Source organism: Oncorhynchus masou, chromosome 22 (assembly GCF_036934945.1).
Source record: "Oncorhynchus masou masou isolate Uvic2021 chromosome 22, UVic_Omas_1.1, whole genome shotgun sequence".
Classification (NCBI taxonomy): domain Eukaryota; kingdom Metazoa; phylum Chordata; class Actinopteri; order Salmoniformes; family Salmonidae; genus Oncorhynchus; species Oncorhynchus masou.
The window spans coordinates 44,755,302-44,771,103 of NC_088233.1; the positions used below are offsets into that span (position 1 = coordinate 44,755,302).

The 15,802-nt window shown below is 44.8% G+C and overlaps 1 protein-coding gene across 1 annotated transcript in view; it reads right to left on the reverse strand.

Moving 5' to 3' along the window:
• The window catches only part of LOC135509565 (calcium-dependent secretion activator 2-like), a 159,060-nt gene that overhangs the window by 97,720 nt on the left and 45,538 nt on the right, over positions 1 to 15,802 (reverse strand). Inside the window, exons 5-6 of the mRNA XM_064930326.1 lie at positions 13,961 to 14,072; positions 11,746 to 11,885 (exon numbers count right to left, since the gene is read on the reverse strand). Of these exons, the coding sequence (XP_064786398.1) occupies positions 11,746 to 11,885; positions 13,961 to 14,072 (252 nt within the window). The remainder of the gene's footprint in view (positions 1 to 11,745; positions 11,886 to 13,960; positions 14,073 to 15,802) is intronic.

Consider the following 15,802-nt stretch of genomic DNA (forward strand, 5'->3'; position numbering starts at 1 on the left):
CTCCACTGAAGCTTATTGTCCAAGAGGACACCCAGGTATTTGTACTCTACAATCTCTATAGTCTGACCTCTGATAGATGTTGCAGAGGTAGGTGTTGTACACTTCCTGAAGTCTATGCACATCTCCTTGGTCTTGTTGGTATTGATGACCAAGTGTGATTCCTCACACAACTCTACAAAGTCATCTAGGACCCGGGCCATGATGTTACTCATCATCATGCAACAGGCTGATCATGGCAGTGTTAACGAGGTGTCTGTCAGGATGGGAACTAGGACAACTATTAGTATTTATTATTAATTCATTCCATATTCAGTACCAGCCAAAAGTTTGGACACTCATTCAAGGGTTTTTCTATTTTATTACTATTTTCTACATTGTAGAATAATAATGAAGACATCAAAACTATGAAATAAGACACAACCAAAAAAGTGTTAAACATATAAAAACATATTTCATATTTGAGATTCTTCAAAGTAGCCACCATTTGCCTTGATGACAGCTTTGCACACTCTTGGCATTCTCTCAACCAGCTTCACCTGGAATGCCTTTCCAACAGTCTTGAAGGAGTTCCCACATATGCTGAGCACATGTTGGCTGCTTTTCCTTCCCTCTGTGGTCCAACTCATCCCAAAACATCTCAATTGGGTTGAAGTCGGGGGATTGTGGTGGTCAGGTCATCTGATGCAGCACTCCATCCCTCTCCTTCTTGGTCAAATAGCCCTTACGCAGCCTGGAGGTATGTTTTGGGTCATTGTCCTGTTGAAAAACAAATGATAGTCCCACTAAGCGCAAACCAGATGGGATGGCGTATCAATACAGCATGATGTGGTAGCCATGCTGGTTAAGTGTGCCTTGAATTCTAAATAAATCACTGACATTGTCACCAGCAAAGCAAACCCAACCATCACACTTCCACCTCCATGCTTCACGGTGGAAACCACCGAGATCATCCATTCACCTAAGCTGCAAATCGGACTCATCAAACCACAGGACAGATTTCCATTGGGAATAATGACCATTGCTTGTGTTTCTTTGGCCCAAGCAAGTCTTCTTATTATCGGTGTCCATTAGTAATGGTTTCTTTGCAGCAATTCAACCACGTAGACCTGATTCACGCAGTCTCCTCTGAACAGTTTATGTGAAGGTGTCTGTTACTTGAACTATGAGACTATCCTCTGAGGCAGAGGTAACTCTGGGTCTTCCTTTCCTGTGGCGGTCCTTATGAGTCAGTTTCATCATAGGGCATGATGGTTTTGCGACTGCACTTGACAAAACTTTAAAGGTTCTTGAAATGTTCCGTATTGACTGACCTTAATGTCTTAAAGTAATGATGGACTGTAGTTTCTCTTTGGTTATTTAGCTGTTCTTGCCATAATATGGACTTGGTCTTTTACCAAATCTTCTGTGTACCATCCCTACCTTGTCACAACACAACTGATCACTTTTAACAAGGAACACCTGTTAATTGAAATCCATTCCAGGTGACTAACTCATGAAGCTGGTTGAGAGAATGCCAAAAGTATGCAAAGCTGGGCAATGGGTGGCTACTTTGAAGAATCTCAAATATAGAATATATTTTGATTTGTTTAACACTTTTTTTGGGTAATACATGATTCCATATGCGTTATTTAATAGTTTTGATGTCTTCACTATTATTCTACAATGTAGATAATAGTAAAAAAAAAAAAAAAAAAATGGAATGAGTAGGTGTGTCCAACTTTGACTGGTTACTATATTTCATATAATTATAAATATGGCATCAAAAATGTTGGGAATATGATATCCCCCTAGCTGATCATTGTCTGCAGCCGGTTCTGATTGTAGTGTAATGAAACAGGCAGGGAGACAGAGCTCAGTGAACCCTCACCCTTGTGGCCTGTAGCCTTGCGTGGCATCGACTGTGCCACAAAAGCATGCTGAAGTGGCAAAGTCGATATACACATTTAGAAACCCAGGGTCACTACAATAATTGTTATATGTGGTCGTAAACATTATCTTAGTTAATTCTATGAGGGGGTAGGTTGTTCAATATATTTACAGTACAAGGGGAGGGTCATGTGAAAACATTGTTAATGTTGGGGAGGGGGGTGCATTTGGTTTTTTAAAACACTGAGATGTTGATCTGTCCCTAAAACTATTTTGAAATAGTTACAGTGGTCTCTAAACATTCTAAGGACATGTGGGTTGTCTATAATTCCCTCAATGTTTTAAATATCAGAAACAAATACATTTATTTGACAAATACTGTTTGACATCTGAGATATAATCAAACAAATATTTGAAAAGGTATTTGTATTCTTTGAATTAATAACTGTCCGATTTGTCAAATGAATGAGACTATGTTTTATGTCTTGGTTGAATAGCTTTGAATTTCTTTGAATTAAATTATACTTCCTTCAATTCAAATTCTGCTTCCTGTGGGGTGTGGCCAACTCTCTCTCTCTGATGTTGGTGTCAGATTGCAGTATTTCAGTCTTTGGGAGAACTGAGCCAGAACCCACCCTGTGCCTCTTCTCGCTCTCCCCCTCTCTTTAACTCACTCCCTCGCACTTCCCCCTTCTCCCCCTTTTCTGGTAGGTTGGAGGTGGTGGCAGATTGCAGTCTTTGGGAGAACTGAGACAGAGCTCCATCTTCTCTTCTCTGCCTCTTCGGCTCCCATCAACAGATGGCTGCTTTTAATGGTGAAGCACTCAACCTGAAAATACAACCTCTCCATCTCTCTGTATGTCTGTCAGTCTGTCTCTCTTTCTCCCCCTCCTCTCAGTCTCTCTCTCCCCCTTTGCTCGCTTTCTTTCTTATTTCCTAGAATGGACAGTCCTCAGGTGTGCCTAGTGTGTTATGTGTGTGCGCGCGCACCCTGGTGTCCTTGACACTCCAAGGGTCAGCTGGGATGATAATACACTTTTGAAGGCACTAGCCAATTAGGGGGAGCCACTTACCATCCAGATAGACTGACACATACACACACTTGCAAGAGTCTGCATGCGCAAATGCGTACACACACTTCACTCAGCACCCCGGCTCTCTTCATTAATTAGCAGAGCCATAGTTATGAGGTGACCTCACAATGCTGCCCATCAGGGAGGCTGTTGTAGACCTCAACCAGTCCTCCCAGGGGAATTGCACGAGAGGTCTTCACAGGTCCAAACAGATGGACCTGGGACTTTCCTACCGGGATCCGATATGCATAAAACCTGTTTATATTATATCGAGTCCCCTTCCAAATGGACCTGAGGACAACTAGACCAGTTCCATACAGACCTGGGCAGATACAGACCCGATCCGAGTGAAGGAAGCAGAAGAAAATATATGTTTTAATCTACTTTATTAACCAGAGCTGATAAAGGGAGAGGTGCCACTCTAGTCAGTGGCGGAGGGGCTGTACTGTGATCTGTGATCAAGCGTAACAGGGAGCAGCAGTGTTGCCATGTTTGCGGTTTTCGAGCTGAATTGGGCCACTTCAGAAAACGATGTCTCAGGTGAAAATGCATTGGTTGCAGGTTTTTGGGCTATTTCTAAGTTGCACCGCGGCCGCCATGGCATTTCTCTTAAAAAAATATATATATTTCACCGTGACCTGCTGCTGACTGTCAGGCAGGCAGTTGCGGAGTGAGGAGGAGTGTGTGTGTGTGTGTTGAGAGAGCAATCCAGTTATTGGCTGAGTCCCGTGAGCGAGAGGAGACAGAGCAGCACAGCATGCATGTTGTGGCAACTTTTTTACCAGTTGTAGGTAGGCTATTTAGATTGTGAAGACACCTATTCCCAACCCTTTTTCCATAAAACATATTAATATGCTAGAACTGATGCACATCAGTAATAATGCGGACAATGAACTGGAAAACGACTTTGGGCGCACTAGAGCATATTACATAAATACGCTCGGAGGTGGCTTAAACTGCATTCTAATATTGAACTGCTTAAATTAAACAAGCTAGGTGCTTTATGAGTGCTCAGTTCTTGGGTCTACAGTAGACATTTGAAACGGAAGTTATGGAACTCCCTCGCGTGGTTCTTTAAAACTGACATTAGACTAAATGTGGAAAATAATACATTTGTCTCTGTTGGCCATCAAGTTTATTAATTGATATGCCATTGCAGGCTACCATTTGATACAATACATATGTTGAAATGACGATATCACTGGAGTCAATGCAAATCAATTTGTGCCACTTGTGTAGCCTACCTGGAGCTGGAAAAACAGCTTAATAAACAGCCTGTAACTGTTGTTGACAAGCATATTCAGTTCATATACATATTATTAATATTTAATTTAGCGATTGAAATTATGACCCCATCCTCAGTAGTCAATTCCAGCGGGCTATTGGGAAACACAAACACTTGTTATTGCGAAATAGCCTCGCTATTCATGTTGAATAAATTAGTCTGTTAATTTGAACTAAGCAAGCTGCTAAATTGTTCTGTTTACATCTAGCCTACATCTTGTCGAGGCTACTGTAGGCTTGTCTAGGCTACTGTAGACTATATTAAATATATTTTTATGTTCATTCAAGTGTTTCTTGCTCAGAGTTTGAGGTCCTCTGTCCAACTTTTATCACTCAAACTCTGCTGTCAGATTTATCTATAGTAATGCATGCACAAAGGGGATTTATTTACAATTATGAACTGGGTGGGTCGAGCCCTGAATGCTGATTGGCTGACAGCCGTATATCAGGCTGCATACCGCAGGTATGACAAAAAAAATATTTGTACTACTCTAATTATGTTGGTAACCAGTTTATAAAGCAATAAGTCACCTCTGGGGGTTGTGGTATATGGCCAATATACCACGGCTAAGGGCTGTGTCCAGGCACTCCGCGTTGCATTGTGTGCATAAGAACAACCCTTAGCCGTGGTATATTGGCCATATACCACACCTCCTCAGGCCTTATTGCTTAATTATAAACCTGGTTCGAACCCGGAATGCTGATTGGCTGAAAGCGGTGGTATATCAGACCATATACCACGGATATGACAAAACATTACTTTTACTGTTCTAATTACGTTGGTAATCAGTTTATAATAGCAATAATGGCCCCTGGGGGTTTGTGGTATATGACTAATATACCACGGCTAACAGCTGTATTCAGGCACTCTGCGTCGCGTCGTGCAGAGAACATCCCTTGGCCGTGGTATATTGGCCATATACCATAACCACTTGTGCCTTATTGCTTAATCATAGAAGTCAAGCGAGTTAAATTGACATCCATTGATGGAACATGATCTGGTGAATTTAATAAGGGCAAATGATCTTTTCTCTTGCCACATATTCAAATTCCTTTATTATGTAATGTCATATCTTGCAACAATTATTATTTTGAGGAAACCCGAATTTAGCTTCTAATGTCGTTACAAGTTACTATGATAGTCCTCCTTAATTGGCTCGATAACATTACGGATATGGCAACTCCTCTCTTTTGGTCATTGTAGCCTATCCTTCTCCTTTACCTTTTAATTCCATCATTTTAATTTCACCATCCATTGACTAGATATATCCAAACTTTTGCCACACACGGACGTTCTATGACAATTGCGACCTGGCCAAGATAAAGCAAAGCAGTTCGACACATACAGAGTTACACATGGAGTAAAACAAACATACAGTCACTAATACAGTAGAAAAACAAGTCTATATACAATGTGAGCAAATGAGGTGAGATAAGGGAGGTAAATGCAACAGAAAAAGGCCATGGTGGCAAAGTAAATACAATATAGCAAGTAAAACACTGGAATGGTAGATTTGCAGTGGAATAATGTGCCACGAGTCCGACCGAGGGTGGCTCCCCTTCCCATTCGGGTGGCGCTCGGCGGTCATCGTCGCAGGCCTATTAGCTGCCACCGATTTTCTTACCGCTCACTCCCTGTATGTTTATTGTTAGCACCTGTTAGTTAGTTATTAGTTGGGCTTTATTAGACAGCCGGTCCGCCTGTTTCTTTGTGCGGGATTAATTATTGTAACCTTCGTGTATGAAGTAGGCGAACGTGTTTGTTCCTGGTCGTGTATTCTGCTGTACTGTTTTCGTCCCCCGTGTTTGGCGGCATTTGTTTTTGAGCACCCAGTGTTTCGTGAGTGCATTAAATAGCACAGTATTGAACTCTCTGTTTCCTGCGTCTGACTCCACACCCACGACATCCGGAGCGTTACAGAATCCCGCACCTGAAAATGGAGTCAACAGGAGCAGCGGCCAACCCTCTCCCATCGATGGAGGAACGGGTTCTCCACCATACCACCGTCCTCCATCGGATCGGATCTGGATCAAATGATTGAGAGAATGGACCGATGGGAGAGGAGTGGTCTCCTCTCTCCACCTTCGGCTCCCCCGGCTCCGGACTCCCCATCTCCCGACTCCAGCACTCTCCGTCTGACGCTCCCGAGGGCTTATGATGGAGCGGAGGCGGGGTGCCAGGGGTTTTTACTCCAACTGGACCTATACCTGGCCACCGTCAGACCCACTCCCTCGGGAGCGGAGAGGGTGAGTGTCCTCATCTCCTGCCTCACGGGTCGTGCTCTGGAGTGGGCGAACGCAGTCTGGAATGGCCCAGACTCAGCAAAGGAGCACTACCGAGAGTTTTCCCGCCGCTTCCGTGCCGTGTTTGATCACCCTGCAGAGGGCAGAGTGGCGGGAGAACGACTATTTCATCTTAGGCAGGAGAAGAGGAGCGCCCAGGATTATGCGCTGGAGCTCCGGACCTTGGCAGCAGGATCTGGGTGGAACGACAGGGCCCTTATCGACCACTACAGGTGTAGTCTCCGGGAGGACGTCCGCAGGGAGCTAGCATGTCGGGACACCTCTCTTTCCCTGGACAATCTACTGGCTGCCCACGGGCGTTCGGAGAGGGTCCTGTGTGTTCCACCACCCGGCCCCTCCGCTCCCATTCCGATGGATTTGGGAGGGGCCGTGTCGAGGTGTACCAGAGGAGGAGGCCCCCCCCTGCTCCAGCTGTGGTCGGAGAGGACACACGGCCGATCGGTGCTGGGGGGGTCCATCTGGGAGTAGAGATGGCAGGCGGAACGCTTCTCGATCACCCCAGGTGAGTCAGCATCAAACTCACCCAGAACCCCCTGTTGGCCACATGTTTGTCTTAACTTTTTTCCCTCTTCCCAGCATAGGGCGCTAGTCGATTCAGGCGCAGCTGGGAACTTTATGGATCGCGGACTCGCCCTTAAGTTAGGGGTTCCGCTGGTGCCGATAGATTCTCCCTTTCCCGTGCACTCCCTAGATAGCCAGCCATTAGGGTCAGGGATGGTCAGGGAGACCACGGTTCCACTGGACATGGTGACGCAGGGGAATCATAGGGAGCGTATCAGTCTTTAAATTATTGATTCGCCTGCATTTCCAGTGGTGCTAGGGATTCCCTGGCTGGCCCGGCACAATCTTAAAATTTCGTGGAGACAGGGGGTTCTCCAGGCGTGGTCAGAGGAGTGTTCTGGAAGGTGTCTGGGAGTTTCCATCGGTGCCACCTCGGTGGAAAGTCCAGACCAGGGTTCCACGGTGTGCATCCCCCCCCGACTATGCTGATTCGGCAATCGCTTTCAATAAAAAGAAAGCGACTAAATTACCACCTTATCGACCGGGAATGGATTGTACGATAACATCTCCAGGTAAACGCTGCGCTTCCCAAGAGTCACGTGTACCCATTGTCCCAGGAGGAGACGTTGGCGATGGAGACATATGTCACGGAGTCGCTGGGACAGGGGTACATTCGGCCGTCCATCTCACCCGTCTCCTCGAGTTTCTTTTTTGTGAAGAAAAAGGAGGGAGGCTTGCGTCCGTGTGTTGATTATAGAGGTCTAAACGCCATCACAGTGGGGTATAGTTACCCACTACCTCTCATCGCTATGGCGGTGGAATCATTTCACAGAGCGCAGTTCTTCACAAAACTGTATCTCAGGAGTGCGTATAGTCTGGTGCATATTCGGCAGGGAGACGAGTGGAAAATCGCATTTAGTACCACATCGGGCCACTATGAGTATCTCGTCATGCCGTATGGGTTAAAGAATGCTCCAGCCGTTTTTAAATCCTTTGTAGACGAGATTCTCAGGGACCTGTGCGGGCAGGGAGTTGTTGTTTATATCGATGACATTCTGATCTACTCAGCCACTCACACCGCGGATGTGTCTCTGGTACGCAAGGTGCTTGGTAGACTGCTGGAGCATGACCTATACGTCAAGGCTGAGAAATGCGTGTTCTTTAAATGAGTCTCCTTCCTGGGTTATCGCATTTCCACCTCGGGGGTGGTGATGGAGTGTGACCGTATTAGGGCCGTGCGTAATTGGCCGACTCCGACCACGGTAAAAGAGGTGCAGCAGTTTTTGGGTTTTGCCAACTACTACCGGAGGTTTACCTGGGGTTTTGGCCAGGTAGCAGCTCTCATTACCTCACTGCTGAAGGGGGGCCCGATGCGGTTACAATGGTCAGCAGAGGCGGACGGAGCTTTCAACAGATTGAAGGCGCTGTTCACGGATGCACCCGTGTTGGCACATCCGGACCCCTCTCTAGCATTCATAGTGAACCCACATCAGGCAAGGTGGGCCATGTTCTTCACCCGGTTCCGGTTTACATCGTCTTATAGACCGGGCTCCCAGAACGTAAAGGCTGACGCACTGTCCCGCCTTTACGACACGGAGGATAGGTCCACCGAACCTACTCCCATCCTTCCCGCCTCGAGGCTGATAGCACCAGTGGTATGGGAGGTGGACTCGGACATGGACCGGGCGTTACGTGCAGAACCCGCGCCTCCTCAGTGTCCGGCGAGGTGAAAGTACGTGCCGCTTGGTGTTCGGGACCAACTGATTCGGTGGGCTCAAGTCCTACCCTCCTCGGATCACCCTGGGGTGGCGAGGACAGTGGGGAGCCTTCGTGGGAGGTATTGGTGGCCCACCTTGGCTAGGGACGTTAAGGTTTATGTCTCCTCCTGTTCGGTGTGCGCCCAGAGTAAGGCTCCTAGGCACCTTCCTAGAGGGAAGTTACAACCCCTCCCCGTTCCACAACGGCCATGGTCGCATCTATCCGTAGATTTCCTGACCAATCTTCCCCCGTCTCAGGGGAACACCACGGTTCTGGTGATTGTGGATCAGTTCTCTAAGTTCTGCCGTCTCCTTCCGGTATCCCTACAGACTGCGGAGGCATTATTCACCCACGTCTTTCGGCACTACGGGGTGCTGGTCCCCTGCAGGACAGTGAGGTGCCGGAGGTCCCCCCCCCCCTCTGGACATCGAGGGGTCCCCGGTGTATACGATATGGGCCATTCTGGACTCAAGGTGCCGGGGGAGGGGCCTGCAGTACCTCGTGGACTGAGAGGGGTACGGTCCAGAGGGGAGGTGCTGGGTACCAGTGGGGGACATCTTGGGTCCATCAATGTTGAGGGATTTCCATCGCCTCCATCCGGATCGCCCTGCACCTCATCCTCCAGGTCGACCTCGAGGCCGGTGTCGACGCGCTGCTGGACCTGCACGTCGGAGCGGAGCGTTACACCCACGACACCCGGAGCGTTACAGAATGTGCAAAGTAGAGATATAAATAATGGGGTGCAAAGGAGCAAAATAAATACAGTAGGGGGAGAGGTAGTTGTTTGGGCTAAATTATAGATGGGCTATGTACAGGTGCAGTAATCTGTGAGCTGCTCTGACAGCTGGTGCTTAAAGATAGTGAGGGAGATGTGTTTCCAGTTTCAGAGATTTTTTTAGTTCGTTCCAGTGATTGGCAGCAGAGAACTGGAAGGAGAGGCGGCCAAAGGAAGAATTGGGGGTGACCTGAGAGATATATCTACTGGAGCGCGTGCTACAGGTGGGTGCTGCTATGGTGACCAGCAAGCTGAGATAAGGGGGGACTTTAACTAGCAGGGTCTTGTAGATGACCTGGAGCCAGTGGGTTTGGCGACGAGTATGAAACGAGGGCCAGCCAACGAGAGTGTACAGGTCGCACTGGTGGGTAGTATATGGTGCTTTGGTGACAAAACGGATGGCACTGTGATAGACTGCATCCAATTTATTGAGTAGGGTATTGGAGGCTATTTTGTAAATGACATCGCCGAAGTCGAGGATCGGTAGGATGGTCAGTTTTACATGGGTATGTTTGGCAGCATGAGTAAAGAATGCTTTGTTGTGAAATAGGAAGCCAATTCTAGATTTAACTTTGGATTGGAGATGTTTGATGTGAGTCTGGAAGGAGAGTTTACAGTCTAACCAGACACCTAGGTATTTGTAGTTGTCCACATATTCTAAGTCAGAACTGTCCAGAGTAGTGATGTTGGATGGACAGGCAGGTGCAGGCAGCAATCGGTTGAAGAGCATGCCTTTAGTTTTACTTGTATTTAAGAGCAATTGGAGGCCATGGAAGGAGAGTTGTATGGCATTGAAGCTCGTCTGGATGGTTGTTAACACAGTGTCCACAGTGTCGTCTGCTTAGAGGTAGATCAGAGACTCACCAGCAGCAAGAGCGACATCATTGATGTATACAGAGAAGAGAGTCGTTCCAAGAATTGAACCCTGTGGCACCCCCATAGAGACTGCCAGAGACTCCATGGACTTTACAGTGTCCCAGAACTTTTTTGAGTTTGTGTTGCAAGGAAGCAAATTTCTGCTTGAAAAAGCTAGCCTTGGCTTTTCTAACTGCCTGTGAATATTGGTTTATAGCTTCCCTGAAAAGTTGCATATCACGGGGGCTGTGCTATCTATTCAGAAGCAATGTAGGCAATGCAAAAGTCAAAAAGTCAACTTGTTACTTTGCAGTCCATGGTGCATGAACTGAAGAACAGACTGGAATTAGATGTTTTTCACTGAAAAGAGGAAGGATTGGTTCAATTCGGCTTAGATTGAGCATCCCTAGACATTTTCTAGCCAGATAAGACCAGTCTTGCTATTCCAGTGATTTGACTGATGGCATGAATGTCATTGGGTTTAAAAATGGAGCTGGCCTGCCCTCTGTTGGAGTGAGGAAGCCCAACATGAAATACATTCAATATCTTCGAAATGTACCTGAAATAATGCATTCCAATCAAATAGACAAGGCAGAGTGACTTGAACACACACATACAACTCATATAAAAAAAATGTTCTGTCCGCATACTGACAGACAGAAGTTACCCGTGCCTCTGCTCCTTAGCTCATCATCTTCCTCTCTACCCTTTTCTTTCTCTCCATCTCCTCTATCAGCCACCGCTAGGGGGTGCTGCTATCCTTTCTTTGCCTTGTGTTCTCATGACAGATTCTATTACAGCCTAACCCTTAAAACGTTAGTCACTTTGTTGTTTTTCATTATATCTCCACACAAAACATACATATCCCATACAAATATATCCTAGTAAACTCTAGGGTCCTATACAATTCTTTATAGTGTGATCTAAGCTTGCCTGCCTCCCTGACCTCCACTGCCACCTAATATCATGCCAACTGTGTAATTCATACCCTCAGTATGACTTGGTAGCGTAGTTCTTACCTTCAGTATGTCTGGGTAGTGTATTTCATACCCTCAGTATGACTGGTTAGCGTAGTTCAAACCCTCAATATGACTGGTTAGCGTAGTTCAAACCCTCAGTATGACTGGGTAGTGTAATTCTTACCCTCAGTATGGCTGGGTAGTGTATTTCATAACCTCAGTATGACTGGGTAGTGTAGTTCCTACCCTCAGTATGACTGGGTAGTGTAGTTCCTACCCTCAGTATGACTGGGTAGTGTAGTTCCTACCCTCAGTATGACAGGGTAGTGTATTTCATAACCTCAGTATGACTGGGTAGTGTAGTTCTTACCCGCTGTGCTTCATGTTGGGGGGTTTGTCCATGCGGACAGCTAGTTGGATCTTTAGCTCTACATCCTGACTGTTCTTGGACACCACCATCTTGTGGAGCTCAGCCTGCTTGGGTCCGTTGGTGGTGGGGTTCAGGATCAACTGGGAATGGGAGAGCGGGAAAGGAAAGGATGGGGGTGACAAAGGGCGAGTGCACAGGAGAGATAATAAACTATTTTACAGAAGGTGAAGTAATGATGGCTTCTGGCTTCACCACCATCAAAATATACAAACAGTCTCTCTCGTCAGACAGTTAGTCAGTGACAGACAGACATACACATCCTCATACTTTGTTACTATGATGGGAACCGACAGGTGAAGGACATGACAAAACCATGGCTGTCTGGGGAAGACACAAACAAGACAGACTCTCTTTTCATATCATATTGTTATGGAAAAGGTTAGGTAGTTTAGACTACCCCCAGAAGTTTCACAATTTAGTTTTAGCCCTGAACTAGTTCACCTGATTCACCTAGTCAAAGACTTGATGATTAGTTGCCTTAGGGGTGCTTGCGGTGGAATAGTTCAAATACATGGAACAGTTGGGGATCTCTGAGGAGAGGTTCGAGAACCACTGGTTTAGACCGCTCACTACCACCACACAATCCCCCAGGAGGCATCATCCTCCAGGGGCAGCAGCAACATATTTTCCCATTGTAGAAGTAGTCAGAATGTAACGTTTTGGACCTGAATGCCAAAACATTTAGGAGATCGAGGTGTGCTCACACTTGACCCATTTTGCATACTCCATCCTACCATAAGACATCCATGTCTTCATCAATGGAAAGGGTAAATGGTTGAGTTTGATATAATTTAAAGGCTTATAAACAGGGTTGTGAAACTATTTATAATTTCTTGACAAAAAATGTTGTTAACATAAAAACTATGCTCAAAAACCTTTCATGTCAATTACCAAAAAATGTGATGGCGGGCATAACACAAACTCCTCAGATGATGTAAAATAGGTTCTAAGCCTCAACATATGCACAAATACTGTATTTATAGATCATTTACGATAAAGGATAAACAATGACAATACAAAATATATATATTCAAGAAATTCTAAATTAGTTTGAGAACACTGTAAGCTTTTAAATGATATCAAACTCTACCGTTTATATTTTAAACTGATAGATGAGTCTCATACTAGGGTGGGGTATGGGTCAACCAAAAGCATCTCTGTCTCCTAAATGTTTTGTCATTCGAATCCAAAAAGTAATTTTCTGACCACTTCTGCCATGTATGGAAAGTTTTGTTCAAATCAAAAGGTCAAAAAGTGATTGAAATCAAAGAGAACGACCCTGATCGGTTTCAGAACTGTATGCATGAAACCCATTCAGTTAGAGACTACATTTGTGGCAATGAAATCCTCATCTGTATTTAGACTCCATAGACATATTCATCATGCTTCAATTACTTTTAGAGACAAAGAGTGCTATGAGATGTTAGACACAAGTGTGTGTTTGTTTGTGCATTTGTCTGTGTGTGTGTGAGATAGAGAGAAATAGACAGAGTGAAAGGGGGGGGAGAGAGAGAAGGAGGCAGAAACAGAGATTAGAGAGGTTCAGGAAAACGAGAGAGAAGGAGAAAAACAGGATTAATGGAGGGGGACAGACTTTTCAAGTTATTACTTTTGACCAAAGAGGGAAGAAAATGGAGAATGAAAGAGGAAAAATGAAAGACAATAAGTTGGCAGAATGTGTGTGTATGCACGCTGTCATATTCCGCATGTGTGTGTGCGCACACAGTATGTATGTTGCATGTGTGTGGCACACCCACTCTAACACTGACTGGGAGACAGATCTTTGTGGTGCTCATTGTTTTGTTAGTGTCGCAGTGTTATCAGTCTCTCAAAGGGAGTCTCCATCTGTTTCTCAGAGAGAAGAGGAAGAGATGGTGATGGGGAGAAGAGAGAGGGGGATCTTCCGGGAGAATAACAGCTCCAGCTCTTGCACATTCTATACAATGCATGTCTTAAATATTTCAATTGCATCCATGTCATGGGAAAAACTAGTCTAGGTACATTGCTGTTTGGGCTACATTGTTACATTGCCAAGCCAATGAATGATTGGGTCATTCTAATTGCTAGTATCTGATATAAATACTAACTGATATCAAGTGGCTGATATTGATAGTGAATTATATCAATCTTAATAGGTTGATGTACAGTGTCTTACCCTCCCCAGCTCCTTGTCTTCAAGGGCAAGTACCCCCGTGCTCTCTGTAAACAGCTTCACTTTGACCATGGGTAACGGGTGCGTCGTAGTGAAGTCGCCCTGAGTGCCCCACCTGAAAGACAAAGGTTCCAACCCTCAGGATTAAACATCAAGTCCAAGTGTATTTGTCACATGCACAGGATACAACAGGTGTAAACAGTACAGCGAAATGCTTACTTGCAAGCTCTTCCTCAACAATTCAGTGTTCAATATCAAAGTTAAGACATAGGGAATCCAGAATAGGGTCTTAAAGCGAGAGTCCTTAAAGTCCTACTCCAGGCTCCTTTTCACTTCATTCATCACCCAATTTACTTAACAAAAGGCACATCTAAATAGGTGGTCCAGGTATACTCATGACATGGCACAAGTAGGGGGGTGGGCCATTTCTCTCTTGTTCTCTATTGCTCCTCTATTGTTACCGCATGCAAGGAGTGAGGCCGATGACATTAGAGGGCAACATCAGATAAACTCCTTGAAGTTTGCAGTAGTCTAAAAAACACAATTTTGCTCAAAACATATTTTTTAGCCTTAATTGTGTTTAAATTACTGTATTTATACATGAGATATTGTTTATCTACAGGAAAAGTTCAAATAGATGGAGAGAGTCTTTAATTGAAACAGTAACAAAGTGCCCCCCACCCCCGCCTCTGTTTTGGTAAAAAGCTGAGGGATGGGACTGGAGAAATGTAACCACTCAAATTCATAGACTGATGGATGCAAGGACTGACCATCCATGATACACAAATTATAGTTTTAACCATGTTTGGGGGTTATACAGTGTTTGTTTACATTAACATGGTTTACAAACATTAGAGTAAAACAAGCTGAGATTTGATATGACAGTTAAACTAAGCTCATGAGGCATTTATAAGATATATTCTTCAAGAATCAATGGGTATATATCATACATTTGTAATTCAAAAAATGGACGCAGCAACTGAGGATTCCAGCTTTCAAAAGAGCACAGAATCAATATTAGGTCACAGAAATAAAATGGAAAACACATGAGAAATAAAACAAACGAGAATGTGCACTATATACAAGGTCAGTACCAGTTTAGGGCTGTTGTGGTGACCATATTACCGCCACAATGGCGGCCAAGAGTTTTCCTGTACTTAGCTCCATCCCATTTCTTTTTATCCTGAAAAACTCCCCAGTACTTGCCAATGTCAAGCATACCTATACCATGATGCAGCCACCACATTACTAGAAAACAAGGAGGCAGTTAGTGATGTGTTGGACTTCACCCAAACATAAGGCTTTCTATTTAGGTAAAAGTGCATTCCTTTGGTGTTTTTTGTTTGTTGCAGTATTACTTTAGTGTCTTTTTTGCATACAAGATGCATGTTTTAGAATATGTTTATTCTGTATATTTGTATTCTTCGTCATTCAGGTCATTATTCTGGAGTCAATAAAATGTTGTTGATTCATCCACAGTTGTTAAATCCCATCACAGCCATTGAATTCTGTAGCTGTTCAAAAAAAAATAATCACCAATGGCCTCATGGTGACATCCCTGAGCAGTTGAATATCCTGTCCTGCAGCTCAGTTCAGAAGGACAACTGTATCTTTGATGTGTCTGGGTGGTTTAATACATCATCCACAGCATAATTATTAACTTGATCATGCTTAAAGATATGTTTAATGTCTGATTTATTATTGTTACCCATCTACAAATCACTGCCCTTCTTCATGAGGCTTTCAAAGAGCTCCATGGTCTTTGTAGTTGAATCTGTGCTTGGAATTCAATACTTGACTGAGGGACCTTACATATGTTGTATGTATGGGGTACAGAGGAAGGGT